The sequence below is a fragment of the Nerophis ophidion genome, linkage group LG03 (genome assembly GCF_033978795.1).
Source record: "Nerophis ophidion isolate RoL-2023_Sa linkage group LG03, RoL_Noph_v1.0, whole genome shotgun sequence".
In the NCBI taxonomy this organism is placed as follows: domain Eukaryota; kingdom Metazoa; phylum Chordata; class Actinopteri; order Syngnathiformes; family Syngnathidae; genus Nerophis; species Nerophis ophidion.
Window position 1 is genome coordinate 49,720,582 of NC_084613.1, and position 15,434 is coordinate 49,736,015.

Sequence of the window (15,434 nt, forward strand, 5' to 3'; positions counted from 1 at the left end):
CTTTACAGTGTGACCCATTACAACACCTAAAAAAAATTAGGGAATCACACAGATTTGTAAGATGTTCATTCCGCTTAATTTTGTAGAAAAAAGTGGATAACAAACATTACAAAAATGTTTAGTCATTTCAAATGGCAAATTACTGGCTTTAAGAAACACTACATTTTAGATTGAACAGAGTTAAAAAATATGGAATACCTAATTTCTGAGAAAATATTATGGAATCATGAAAAACAAACAATTACAACCGTTTGCAGTGTCTAAGACATGGGCTTAAACCAGAGACAAACAGTAATTACAGTACTCATTAATCTTGCGCCAACTTTCTCTGGTTGCTGTTGACAGATCAGCTTTACAGGATGAAGTATTTTTGTCATAGACCATTTTTTTTCTAATTTCCACCACAGATTTTCCAAGGGTATTTAGATCCAGACTATTTGCAGGCCATGGCATTGACCATATGTATTTTTTTTACAAGGACAGTCTTGTTTTTGCTATATGGCAAGATGCATTATCATTTCGAAAAAAAAACGTCATTATCACAAACATCATTTTGATTCATGGAATACAAAAAGTGTCAAAAATGTCAATGTAAACTTGTGCATTTATTGAAGAAGTAATGACAGCCATCTCTCACCTTGCCCAATGCGGATTCACAACTCATCACTGAATATGACGTTTATCCAGTGCTCAATAGTCTACAATTGTGTTTCCTTAGCCCAATGGAACACTGTTTGTTATTCTATACATATTAATGACAACTTTCGTTTAGTTTTTCTGTATTTAAATCCTATTTTCTTCATACAGTTTTTTACATATCGGTTACAGACTGTGACTCTCGTTTCATCCTATTTGTTCTGCTGTACAATTACTGACATATTGGTTTAAGTTTTGTTTTTTGACGCTTTAATATTTTCGTTGGTCTACCACTATGCTTGCCTTTTAAAACCTTCCCATGTGATTTGTACTTGGTCCTGATTTTAGACACAGCTGACTGTGAACAATCAACATATTTTGTAAGATTGTGTGATGATGTACCTTCTTGAAAAAGTTTAATAATCCTCTTCTTTGTTTCAAAATACATCTTTTGTGTTGAAGCCATGATTCATGTCAATCTACCTGGTGCATTTGCACTGCAAGGTGTGCACGCTCCTCTTTAACTGCAGACTAATTAACATATTTAATGTGATGTAATTGTTAGCTTTGGAAATAAAAATGTATAAGGTGATATAATGTTTTCCCCCCCAGAATTTAATGATTGCATAATTTATAACCCTGTTTCATCTAAATATTAAACTGACTACAACAATTTATATTCTGGACTTATTTTAGTGTTTCTTAAAGCCAGAAAATTGCCATTTGAAACGAGTACAGTTTTGTATCTGTTATCTTCTCTTTTTCTACAACATTAAACAACTTAATGAACATATTCGAAGTCTGGTGATTCCATATGATTGCCAGGCGTTGTTCTTATTCCCTTCACATTTGCACACAGATGGTGGTAAGCTGCATCTGTAGCCACACGGAAACATATTTGCCGATTTGTGCCAACAGCGTCTCCGACCACCACCAAACATTCATCTACCACCATGGGTAAAGTGCCCTTCCTAAGAACACAATGACAGGGTCGGAAATGGCGGACGCTGGATTTGTACCAGGAACCCTTATTTTTCTGCAGGACCGCTCCACCATTCAAGCCATGCTGCCCTTATGGTAAGGACATGTACTGTGACAACTGCTACTATCTGATGTCATAGTAAATATAATAAAAACTAGCTCATGATGCTATTTGTTATTATAAGAACTAACGTTTATTTACTTAGGTAGACAAAGAACCCAACAATTTATTGTGGCACTCTGACATATGGTTATTATTAATCCCCGCTAGTTATGTTGACTAGAATGAAATCCAGGATTATTTGTTTTGAGACAATGATTCCTTACCGCTATCAGTCTCTGTGAAGTTTGTGGTTTTAAAGATGTCAGGGTCTAAGTTGAGACTTCCGCTTCTTCTCAGTCGGGTAGGAGACAGCCTTCTCCTAGAGGTTTGGGGTGTCTGTGGTTCTGCAGAACCTTAGACAAAGTAATTTCTTTCAATTTCCTTCTTGCAACTGACATTGTGGCAGTTCCAAACCTGTCAACCCTATTTAACTGTGGTAGAGTCAATTCAAATAATTGTTTTCATCACAGAATACTTGCTCCTGGCAAGCTTGTCTGGTATGATGTTATCTTCCAAGTTGACTTACAGCCACATACATCTCACGGCTTTCTTGTGACTTCTTTGACTCAGCATGCAAATCCAATTAAAAGCGGCTCTAATGTGTGCCAACTGAAGTTCACTATGACAACAGCACTTGTCACCACAGATTAATGTGAGCATTAGAGATATATATTGTGACTTACTGAAAGTGGGAATGTAGGTCTCAGGGCTCAGTTTCCTGGATAGCGGGATAACATCTCCGATGGTTACCTGGGGAAAGAGACAAGTGCAATTCCATACACAGGCCCAAACAATAGGATGCAGCAGATATTTTGCCTTTAAGGTTATCTTTCATTGCTGCCACTGCTCACATGTCACCTCTTCTCGGTTCTGTTCCTATGTTACAGTGAAATCTGTAAAACTGTGGTTTAAAGAAGAGAACTAAAGCACAATAAAATACAGTTTTTTTGCCTTTATTTCTAATTTATTATGAGAATCTGGCTGAATTCCAATTAGGCAGGGCACTATACGCCTGCTTGATAACACTCTAGCGCTTGATGAGTGTGCAGTTAACACTAGAGCTGTAAATAAACCATGTTTTGCAAGTCTAGCCTTGTGATATTACCAATTATATCTGCCGCACACACATGCATACCCATAAGAGGTGCTCTAATAGGGTTGCTGGGAGACAGATTCTGCTGTAAACAGAAGGTTTGAAATAAAAGCCATTATACTGGGCGACAGTTCCCAGAACAGAATACATCACAGTCAATTATCACCTGAAAGAAAAACATCACAATCCATGGATGTTATTAGAATGTGTCTCATACTGTAGCATTGTTTTTTTGTGTTATACATTGCAGTGTGCTAAAAAGTGCCAGAAAATGAATCTCGACAAGAGTATCTTCTTCCACAAATAGTATCACCGATTGGTGTTGTGAAATTCCACTGTCGTTTGTCTTCTTGTTAGTCATTCGAGTCTCTTGATCTTATCCTTCCTTTTGTACAGCTTATCATGTTCATGCACTTGGGTCTATCCTAGAGGCGGGATACACCCTGGACTAGTCACCAATCAATCCCTTTTCCACATTTTGCTATGTCACACCTTTACTTTAAGACAAAATAAATAGTTCCCACTCTCAAAATTCTACATACATAATGGCCTTTTATTTATTTTTTAAACAAAAAAAACAAAACATTAACATAGGTATTCACAATCTTTGCTCAATACTTTGTTGATGCACTTTAGGCAGCAACTCCTCCAGCCTCAAGTATTTTTGAATATGTTGCCACAAGCTTGGTCAATTTTACCAATTCCCTCTTTGCAGCTTAAGCTGGATGGGGGGCATCAGTCCTTTTCAGGTACCTTCAGAGATGTTCAATAAGATTCAGGTCTGGGGTTTGGCTAGACCACTCAAGAACAATCACAGAACTGTCTTAAAACCTATCTTTTGACATCTTGACTGAGTGATGAAAAATGAACCCTTGTCACAGTCTGAGGTCAAGATCATTCTGGATCAGATTTTCATCCATTAGTGCAATCATTTTTTTCTTCTATCCTGATGTTGAAAAACATCCCCACAGCCCAATGCAACCACTAGTGACCACCATGCTGGACTGTATGGATGACAGTGATGAGCCTTGCTTGGTTTCCAAAGATTTTAAAACTTCTTCACATAAGACCTAATTATTTAGTTTCTTGTGGTCTGAGGGTCCCTTCAGGGGCAAACTTCAGGCAGAATTCAATATATTCTTTAAGGAGGGGTTTCCATATGGCCTTTCTATCATCTAGGCCTGATTAATGGATTGCTGCAGAGATGTTTATTTTATTAATTTTTTTAATATGTTTTAAAAATACATGCACCAAAGACAAGCACCTGGGGATAGGTTGATTGGCAACACTAAATTGGCCCTAGTGTGTGAATGTGAGTGTTGTCTTTCTATCTGTGTTGGCCCTGCGATGAGATGTCCTTCCGCCCGATTGTAGCTGAGATAGGCGCCAGCGCCCCCCGCGACCCCGAAAGGGAATAAGTGGTAGGAAATGGATGGATGGATGGATGTTTTAAAAAAATGTTTTGTCGAATTTTGAGAAAAAATTTATAATAATAATTTGGTAATATGTACCGGTAACATAAAAAATGGGTACTGTGAAGACTAATAGACAAACGACTCGGTTTGCTATGGAGCAAACCTATGACTAACAAGGTCCTAGGATAGTAACAAATTTAAAAAGCACTAAATACTGCCTTACAAACAAATGGTCCCTTTTTTCCATGCATAAAACCGAATCACCCAGAGTCTGATGCTCTGTTTTGTGAGAGTAAGTGCATTTAAAACGTTATTTAATGAATGACAAGGCACTTGATATGAAACTTCACTGTAAACATATTTCCAGCCCCCTTCCTGCTCCCTTTACTGATAATAATGTACAATAATGGCAAATTTCCCAACAGATGTGCATTGGTGCTAAAGCGTCAGTGCGGGGCTGGTAGCCCTTGTACAAGGATCGCATCCCAAAAATATGCCAATTTATGTTTTAATGATGGTAAATGTGTTTTTGCACAAAATAAACTAAATGTTAAACTATTTATTTCCCACCAATTCATTTTAGTACAAAACATGCATCAAATTAAATTCAAGTTTGATACTAAAAAAAATTCTAACAATTGTTTCACATTAAAGAAAACTGTAAAACAAATTGTTATGGGGGGCCACTCAAAGTAAAATTCTGCTCAGTGACCCAATTTAGCCAGGAGTGGTCCAACTTAAGCCAACAGCAGGGTCAATTCCAACTACGCATCCACGTGACAACCCTGTCTGTTCTCACTGCACCAACACCAGTGACGTGCAGTCAGGGGAGGCAGGTGAGGCGGGGCCTCCCCTGCCATCATGAAAAGAAAAAAAATGGAAAATGGTAAAAAAAAATTTAAATTGTTATATATATCCAGTGATTATATTATGAAGTTATTTTCCATTTAACTTCACCAGTTTTAGATTATTTTTATTCAAAATTGCTGAATTTTCACATTTGCCGTTCAAATACTGAGAAGAGACTTGCGGTGAGTCACAGCCAGTTAAGCCTCCCCGTGGATTGCGCAATGACTTGGTAAACTGCTGGCTGGTGTGCAGTGAGACCGTATTGCTATATGAATTATATTATACATTTCCATAGTTTAGTTAGCTGAGGTATTTAATGTACAGCAGGGGTCACCAACCTTTTTGAAACCAAGAGCTACTTCTTGGGTACTGATTAATGCGAAGGGCTACCAGTTTGATACGTACTTAAATAAATTGCCAGATATAGCCAATTTGCTCAATTTACCTTTAATAAATAAATATACCGGTATGTATAAAAAATGGGTATTTCTGTCGTCATTCCGTTGTACATTTTTTTTCTTTTGACGGAAGGTTTTTTTTAGAGAATAAATGATGAAAAAAACACTTAATTGAACGGTTTAAAAGAGGAGAAAACACGAAGAAAATGAAAATTACATTTTGAAACAGTTTATTTTCAATTTCGACTCTTTAAAATTCAAAATTCAACCGAAAAAAAAATTAAGAGAAAAACTAGCTAATTCGAATCTTTTTGAAAAAAAACAAAACAAAAAAAAAATTTATGGGACATCATTAGTATTTTTTCTTGATTATGATTAATTTTATAATTTTGATGACATGTTTTAAATAGGTTAAAATCCACTTTTGAAATAAGATATAAATTTGATTCTACAGATCTTCCAGATTTGCCAGAATAATTTTTTTGAATTTTAATCATAATAAGTTTGAAGAAAATGTTCACAAATATTCTTCGTCAAAAAAATAGAAGCTAAAATGAAGAATTAAATTAAAATGTATTTATTATTCTTTACCATAAAAAAAAGTACTTGAACATTGATTTAAATTGTCAGGAAAGAAGAGGAAGGAATTTAAAAGTTAAAAAGGTATAAGTGTTTAGAAATCCTAAAATCATTTTTAAAGTTGTATTTTTTTTTCTAAAATTGTCTTTCTGAAAGCTATAAGAGGCAAAGTAAAAAAATAAATGAATTTATTTAAACAAGTGAAGATCGAGTCTTTAAAATATTTTCTTGGATTTTCAAATTCTATTTGAGTTTTGTCTCTATTAGAATTAAAAATGTCGAGCAAAGCGAGACCAGCTTGCTAGTAATGAAATAAAAAAATAGGAGGCAGCTCACTGGTAAGTGCTGCTATTTGAGCTATTTTTAGAACAGGCCAGCGGGCGACTCATCTGGTCCTTACGGTGCCCGTGGGCAACGCGTTGGTGACCCCTGATGTACAGTGTATTTTGTAAACAACTGTATGTATGTAACATATTTCTTGTGCTGGGAAATCATAAAACGGCTGCGAAGACACACTGTGTGAGGCTCGCCTCCTGGTGGTAGAGGACGCTAGTGATCCTAGAGATCATGCGACTACTCGGCTAGGCCTGGGGACATCTGAAGCCGGTATGTTTATAATTTGTCGTTTGCCTGCATATCGTAAAAACAACCGTCCAACATTTTACAACTAATTGTAAACTTATAGGTGCTGACCATCAGGGGCGAGTTGCGACAAAAGAGTGTGTCGATGTTGAGATATTAAGCCGAGTTGGTAAGTGAATTTGTTTGCCAATAGTAACTACTAGCCTTACCCATGTATTTTCTATGGGCGGATAGCATCGGGTTTTAATCCTGTTTCCTCCAGTGTTTCTGATCCGATTGAATTTATATTTATGTTGAGTCTTTATTTTGGGTACTTAAATATGGTGACTGAGTATTGTGGCATTTTAAGGCCATCTGCATGTTTTATGCTACAGTAAAGACAATGAATGAACACTGCTGCTGGAGCGCGGTTACACCTGTCATAGTGACAACACTGCGTTGCACCTGTCATAGTGACAACACTGCGTTGCACCTGTCATAGTGACAACACTGCGTTACACCTGTCATAGTGACAACACTGCGTTACACCTTTCATAGTGACAACACTGCGTTACACCTGTCATAGTGACAACACTGTGTTATACCTGTCATAGTGACAACACTGTGTACTGTTGTGTTTGTTATTTTGTACATACATGTGATTATTTAATATTGTTAATGTTAACAGTATTATCGCTAATGATAATAATAAGTGTAACTTATTTATTGAAGTTCGAACGATAGATGACTTAATGTTGATATTTATGTGCGCACATTGATTGAACTCCGGGTCCTGTGTTTACGTAGGCCAGGTCCCTAAGTCTTGAATGGCGAGCTGTAGATAGGCCTCAAGCCCGAGCCCAAGGATCTCCACCTCCTCAACCCCTGAACTCCACTTGCTCTGGTCGGGCAGGTAGGCGGCTTATAGCCGAACCCCTTGCCTCGCACTTCATTGCTCTGCGGCCTTTTGCACTACATCATACACAACCTGCCCATAATCTGAACTTTCACTACAAACTTTTATATTCACAACGCCAACCCGTCTGGCTATATGAACTGCGAATGCACTTATGGACTGCGATCAGTCTCATATGACTCCTATAAACTTGAAGAACTTTTGATATCACTTTTTATGAATTACCTGAACTAAACCAACATTGTTTGTTGAGATTCCTTTCTGTTTTTTTCTTTTGTTTTGAATGGCCATTCCTATTAATGTCTGTCCACTAGTTGTTGCACTGTACATGTTTAAATAACACCAGTATCATTTTAAGTATTTAATTGTGTCTGTCCTACTCTCTCCGAGTCGTAATCTAGACTTCTGATTCGCCCAAATATTGAGAACTTCTACTATACTAGTTAAAGTACCTGCTACATTAAGTTAAAGTACCAATGATTGTCACACACACACACTAGGTGTAGTGAAATTTGTCCTCTGCATTTCACCCATCCCCTTGTTCACCCCCTGGGAGGTGAGAGGAGCAGTGAGCAGCAGCGGCCGGGAATCATTTTTGGTGATTCAAACCCCAATTCCAACCCTTGATGCTGAGTGCCAAGCAGGGAAGAATGCTGGTATGAGCTTTTAAACATAACCCGTTAACTGCTGCCAATCAAATGGTGAATAAGATACTCTAGGGTTCATATATTTATAAATCTGACTGTGATGAAGTCAGTTCCTCACCAGCCATGAACTTCACTGCACGTCACTGACCAACACCACATTACTTCCTCATTCTCCACCAATGGACATTAAGGAATACATAAACACCAGGAAGTCCAGACAATACTTGCATGTTGCATTGAACTAGTTTGCCTTTTGCTAATTTAAGCATATGAGTCAAAACCGCCTAATGCAAGTGAATGGACTGAATTTCATAAAATCCTTTTCTACAAACTGTTTTATATTTAACAGTGTGTGTTTTACTTGCTACATGTCTTATCCGTGTAGTCTTAGCCTTAATAGGGTTTTTGTATTGTATCATAATGGTATTGTATTGTACGGTCTTAAAGGGGACCTATTATGCAAAACCAACTTTTCTTTCCTATTGGAACTGGTTTTGTGTACTTGGGATCTGCATAAGTCCCAAAAATTTGAAATGAAACCACGGAGGCATGGCGGAGATATTTATAAAACCATCTTGCCTTCCTTCATATGTTCTCCAAACGAATTTGCCAAATTTGTGACGTTTTTCTCTAGTGTGATGTCAGCGGATAGCTAAATCTATGGTAGAGGTTTACCAGAAGAGCTTTGGACAAGGTTGCCATTGTAGTCCGACGGCCGACATTGTAGTCAATAAGTTCCTTCTTTTTCTCTATCCTTTTGTTGTGGGGCTGACTGGCTTCTACATGCACATGCATCCTCTGCTGTTTTCATTTTTAATTCAAAGTAGGGTATAGATCGAATTCATATCTGTTAGTAGACTCCATATGAAAGTGCGAAAAACTACAAATTGGCTTGCAGGGAAAAGACGCAGTCAAAGTTGGGGCACGTAAATAAAACCTCGCACAAAACTGCTGTATTCTGAAGAGACCATCAGAAAGCGGGTTAGAGACGTTTTTTTTAAATATAATCCATCCATTTTCTATTGCATGTCCCTTTTGGGGTCGATATATGCAAAATTTTGACCAAAGAACCACCATTACATTTTATGTAGACCAAGTGTTTTAAATGTAGACAAAAAATATATAGTATGATCCTTTTAAAGCACAGACCATGAGGGGAAACCGTTGTTTGTTAAGTATTTAAAACAATGACAATGATACTTTCTATTTAGGGACGGCGTGGCGCAGTGGGAAAGTGGCCGTGCGCAACTCGAGGGTCCCTGGTTCAAATCCCACCTAGTACCAACCTCGTCACGTCCGTTGTGTCCTGAGCAAGACACTTCACCCTTGCTCCTGATGGGTGCTGGTTGGCGCCTTGCATGGCAGTTCCCTCCATCAGTGTGTGAATGTGTGTGTGAATGGGTAAATGTGGAAGAAGTGTCAAAGCGCTTTGAGTACCTTGAAGGTAGAAAAGCGCTATACAAGTACAACTCATTTATTATATCAACACCAACTCCAAGATTATGGCAGGCCATGTGTAGTCAATTTAGGGTTCACAAAAGATACAATTAAATTATTGTCCATTATGTTTGCTTAAATTTTTTTCCATACGGTTAATAAACAGGTTGTCCCGAAAAAATTGACATATAGCAGGCCAATAATTAGGACAATCTTGTTGAAATAACCTCAAATTTTCAAAAAATGTCTTTCTGTGTGGCGTTTGCATTTCCTCTCCGTGACTCGTGGGTTCCCTCCGGGTACTCTGGCTTCCTCCCACCTCCAAAGACATGCACCTGGGGATGGGTTGATTGGTAACACTACATTTTCCCTAGTGTGTGAATGTTGTCTGTCTATTTGTATTGGCCCTGCGATGAGATAACGACTTGTCCAGAGTGTAAACGCCTTCCGCCCGATTGTAGCTGAGATAGGCTCCAGCGCCCCCCGCGACCACGAAGGGTATCAGCGGTAGAAAATGGGTGGATGGATGTATGGAAACAGATAAAAATTTTGTCTACGTCCCCCCTCTTCCTACTACCATTGATTAACTCAAGCAGACAATCACTTATGCACCTGATAATGTTACCACAGTCATACTACAGCGCCTGATAAGGTTACCACAGTCATGCTACAGCGTATTTGGGAAGAGCTTAATTACCTACTTTAACAACTAAACTGTTCAATTTCACTGAGCTAGTAGACTTAGCAGTATTCACGAAAATTTTATTTAAAATTATGTCATTTTTTGGGACACTAGAACTGATGTTTTATATTTGTATTTAATGACAAACAATAATTTTGCATGTGAACAACTACAACGTTGATGAAAGCCCACAACCTGACTAAAACCTTTTGACTCACCGACTAACAAAACAGTAGTAGGTTTGACCTCACCTGCTCCAAGCACTTTCCACTGGGGGAGCTGCAGTGATGATTATTTTCAGTAGATGTAAAGCTCAACCTTTCCCAGGGTAGTTTGTTCTTCCCTTTACCTGCGCTGACAATCCTCCGTTGAGACGGAAACTCATCAGTGAGGCAGCCTAAGCTGCCATAGCCATGCAGTTGATCACAGTCCAGCTCAGTTCTCTGACTCCTTGCACTACTCAGACGTCCTCCATTCATCACCCAGTCCAGATCAGCTCCAGAAGTAGCCTGTGGCGAGCAGCGCAAGCCAGATTTAGGTACCACCAGACCGTACTCCACTACCCCCTCTGGTGAAAGTTTAGGGAGGACACGCCTTGCTCGTCTGGCCTGTACAGCTGCCATAAGACCCTCTGCCTCCTCGTTCAGCTCAACCATGTCTACCGCTTTTGTAAGAGGATGTTTTTTCCCAGCGTCCAGGCAAGAGTCAAAAACAGCAAACAACTCAAGGGCGGCGTGGCGGACCTTTTTCTTGCTGTCTGCCAAGTATGGTGCAACTTCAAAACAAAGATTTGGGATGTTGAACTCTTTCCTTGGATGAGTCAGCATTGCTGCAATAATAATGTTCAGAACATCTTCCCGTACCCTGGAATTTTTGTGTTTCAAGTTGCCAATGACAAGATCTAAAACTTGTTGCGGGGCAACAGTTTTCATCATCTGTTGAAATATGTTCATGTATTCATTCCTGGCGATGGTGCAAGGGTCGCCTAGAGCCTTAAGGGCCACCAAAACTATCTGTTTGACATATTTGTCAATGCTGGTGTCTAATCTCCGAATGAGTAAATTTAAAACTTGTAAGGTGCCATACAATACTTTAAAATTACTGTCATCCAAAAGTCTAGAGAGAAAATGTATGAACTCTTCAATACTGTCAGAAGAGACCAGTTTCAGGTTTACTTCCGACAGGATTTGTTTCAACTCTTCCACGCCATTTGTGCGATTCTGGTAATTCTTTGGGTCCAGAAGCTGCTGGTACAACTCCTGGGAGATTATGCCAAGAATCATGATTGACGATGTAGCAAATGTGGTCAAACATGAGAGGAATCAGGGGCAATCTTAAGAGGATGAATACATTCCTCTTCTCTCCTTCTGGCGTTCATCCTGAGTCGTTGATGATCGGAAGCCACTCAACTGTGAAGGCAACACAAAAAATGAAAAAGGATTGGATTTGCTTTGCCAAACTCCAATTTGTTTTCACATACTAACAATTGCGCTTTGAGTACCTTGAAGGTAGAAAAGCGCTATACAAGTACAACCCATTTAATTAGGTATCTTAATACTTGGCGGACACTTTGGTATGGTCTGATTTGTGTTGTGCTTTTGGCAGCAGATAAAATGATGCCCTTGGTTTATCAGAAATAAAGTTGTGTCTCGATAAGACGTGTATGTGACGAGTACATTATCAGACTACCTAACGCATCTAAAAACACATGTCTTCCAGATCACATAGGGTCAAGTTTTCATTAGTTAATGGTACAAAGACGTCAAAAAGATGTCCTCGAAAACAAACAGCGTTTCTAATGACTTTACCAAACTCTAATGAGCAAAACCACTCATTGGTTAAAAAACGTCAGGTTGGTTAGTATATTTTTACTGTGTTTACACTATTGGGCTTACATTTAACGGCTTTTCTGTTGGGTTTTTTCCAGTAAAGTCACATCATATCTGTTGTTTTGGTCTGTTGGCCTGTCCACATTCACACTTGCCTCCCCCAGGACTTCAGTCCACTTGCAGGTGGACTGAGACCGCCTGCCAAAACCACACTTTAGTCCAGTCCTTTTGGACGCTTGAGCAAATGAACGAACCGCACCTAGTACATTTACCAAAAATAACCTTGACCTAAAATCAGAAGAATGCACTCAAAATTGTGTTTTGTACCAAAGATCCCCAAAAAATCAAGACAACACTGGCATTGATGCAGACATGTTGCAGCACTGATTCATGTAAGCATTGTACCAAACACAGTAACTTGGACATCCAACCACCTGTGGCATTCTGCCTCTCTGCAAATGGTTACGGTAACATCTGCTGATGTGCATGACTCCCTTCTAGTGTAACATGTCAGAGTATTAAGTAACAGAAATGTAGACTGCAGCCTGGGGCTATTAAACCACAATCGTGCTTTCAGCGGGTTAACAAACCGAACCCTGGCTGTACACGCCAGCGTATAGAAGCAAACATAAGATCGATACATTGATGGCGTGCAAGTGATAATTACGTCCAGTGGACGGTGCTAAGCTAGCTCGCTACTGTTAATTAACGCCGGCTGCCTGAAGCTAGCAAAGTTCGGACTAACAATAAAAAACATACCTTGTATTTCCGCCCGGTGACACTTCGACGACGTTCGTCGAGAGCATTAAACGTCACGTAGTCCATATTCCCATGTCTACTTGTCCAGTGTGGAGCAGGCTAGCTGTTGTCCGAGCGTTAACACGTTAAACGTGTTTTAGCTGACGTGAGGAGTGTTAAATGTTTGGAAGCTACAGAGGTATTTGCACCGATGGGCGCCCACGCACACACGTACACTCGTTCACGCACACGCACGCAGAGGGAAGCAAAATGGCGTCTCCAGGTCGCAAACGGAGCGCTTCCATGGTGACGAGCTGAGCTCTAACGTGCACGCGCCACACGGGTGCACGCGCACATACATTGGAAAGTGAATGAAATTTACGGTAAGTATAACAAATATCAATTATATGAAATAAAACATTCACAAAGGGCGCTTCACAAGTATTTTGTAGTATTCTTATAATTGCGTGATTAGATCAATATTGTATGTATTCTATGTCCGTGTTTATTTTTACAAATTGATTGATTGAAACTTTTATTAGTAGATTGCACAGTTCAGTACATATTTCGTACAATTGACCACTAAATGGTAACACCCGAATAAGTTTCTCAACTTGTTTAAGTCGGGGTCCTACGTTAATCAATTCATGGTACAAATATATACTATCAGCATAATACAGTCATCACACAGGTTATACCATCATAGTATATACAGTGGGGCAAAAAAGTATTTAGTCAGCCACCGATTGTGCAAGTTCTTCCACTTAAAATGATGACAGAGGTCTGTAATTTTCATCATAGGTACACTTCAAATGTGAGAGACAGAATGTGAAAAAAAAATCCAGGAATTCACATTGTAGGAATTTTAAAGAATGTATTTGTAAATTATGGTGGAAAATAAGTATTTGGTCAACCATTCAAAGCTCTCACTGATGGAAGGAGGTTTTGGCTCAAAATCTCACGATACATGGCCCCATTCATTCTTTCCTTAACACGGTTAAATCGTCCTGTCCCCTTAGCAGAAACACAGCCCCAAAGCATGATGTTTCCACCCCCATGCTTCACAGTAGGTCTGGTGTTCTTGGAATGCAACTCAGTATTCTTCTTCCTCCAAACACGACGAGTTGAGTATACCAAAAAGTTCTATTTTGGTTTCATCTGAACACATGACATTCTCCCAATCCTCTGCTGTATCATCCATGTATCCATTTTGGTATAAACTCAATTCGTCGTGTTTGGAGGAAGACAAATACTGAGTTGCATCCCAAGAACACCAAACCTACTGTGAAGCATGGGGGTGGAAACATCATGCTTTGGGACTGTTTTTCTGCTAAGGGGACAGGTCGATTGATCTGTGTTAAGGAAAGAATGAATGGGGCCATGTATCCTGAGATTTTGAGCCAAAACGTCCTTCCATCACTGAGAGCTTTGAATGGTTGACCAAATCCTTATTTTCCACCATAATTTACAAATAAATTCTTTAAAATTCCTACAATGTGAATTCCTGGATTATTTTTTCACATTCTGTCTCTCACAGTTGAAGTGTATACCTATGATGAAAATTACAGACCTCAGTTATCATTTTAAGTGGGAGACCTTGCACAATCGGTGGCTGACTAAATACTTTTTTGTCCCACTGTACATTGAACTATTTACATTATTTACAATCCTGGGGGTGGGATGAGGAGCTTTGGTTGATATCAGTGCTTCAGTCATCAACAATTGCATCAACAGAGAAATGGGCATTCAAACAGTGTATACTTGGTAGGATATGTACAGCGAGCGGAGAACATGGTGAGTTCAGATAGCATAAGAACAAGTATCTGCATTAGAAATACATTGAATTATTTACATTAGGTTATTTACTAGGGTTGCAAATCTTTGGGTGTTCCACGATTCGATTCAATATCGATTCTTGGGGTCACGATTCGATAATATATCGATTTTTTTCAATTAGATTCGATTCTCGATTCAAAAACGATATTTTTCCGATTCAAAACGATTCTGTATTCATTCAATACATAGGATTTCAGCAGGATCTACCCTATTCTGCTGACATGCAAGCAGAGTAGTAGATTTAAAAAAAAAAAACTTTTATAATTGTAAAGGACAATGTTTTATCAACTGATTGAAATAATGTAAATTTGTTTTAACTATTAAACGAACTAAAAATATTACTTATTTTATCTTTGTGAAAACATTGGACACTGTGTTGTCAAGCTTATGAGATGCGATGCAAGTGTATAAGCCACTGTGACACTATTGTTCTTTTTTTTTTTTTTTATAAATGTCTAATGATGATGTCAATGAGGGATTTCCTAAAACTGCTATGCTGAAATTATAACTAATATTGATACTGTTGTTGATAATATTTATTTTTGTTTCACTACTTTTGGTTTGTTCTGTGTTGTGTTTGTGTCTTCTTAATTGCTCTTTTTATTGCAGTTTTGAGTGTTGCTGGGTCAGGTTTGGTTTTGGAATTGGATTGCATTGTTATGGTATTGCTGTGTAGTGGTTTGTTGGATTGATAAAAATAAATAAATAAATAGATAAAAAAATAGATAAAAAAA

The 15,434-nt window shown here is 38.6% G+C and overlaps 1 protein-coding gene across 7 annotated transcripts in view; it reads right to left on the reverse strand.

The window, feature by feature from the left end:
- LOC133549750 (TOG array regulator of axonemal microtubules protein 1-like) overlaps positions 1-13,143 on the reverse strand; it is a 40,193-nt gene extending 27,050 nt beyond the window's left edge. For 5 of the 7 annotated variants that reach the window (XM_061895493.1, XM_061895494.1, XM_061895492.1 and 2 more), the window contains exons 1-4: positions 12,886-13,143; positions 10,549-11,706; positions 2,404-2,470; positions 1,945-2,073 (exon numbers count right to left, since the gene is read on the reverse strand). In XM_061895493.1, the coding sequence (XP_061751477.1) occupies positions 1,945-2,073; positions 2,404-2,470; positions 10,549-11,580 (1,228 nt within the window). In that variant the 5' untranslated portion in view covers positions 11,581-11,706; positions 12,886-13,143. The remainder of the gene's footprint in view (positions 1-1,944; positions 2,074-2,403; positions 2,471-10,548; positions 11,707-12,885) is intronic. The other 2 variants (XM_061895489.1, XM_061895487.1) reach the window with 1 other exon arrangement.
- Positions 13,144-15,434: the final 2,291 nt, after the last annotated feature.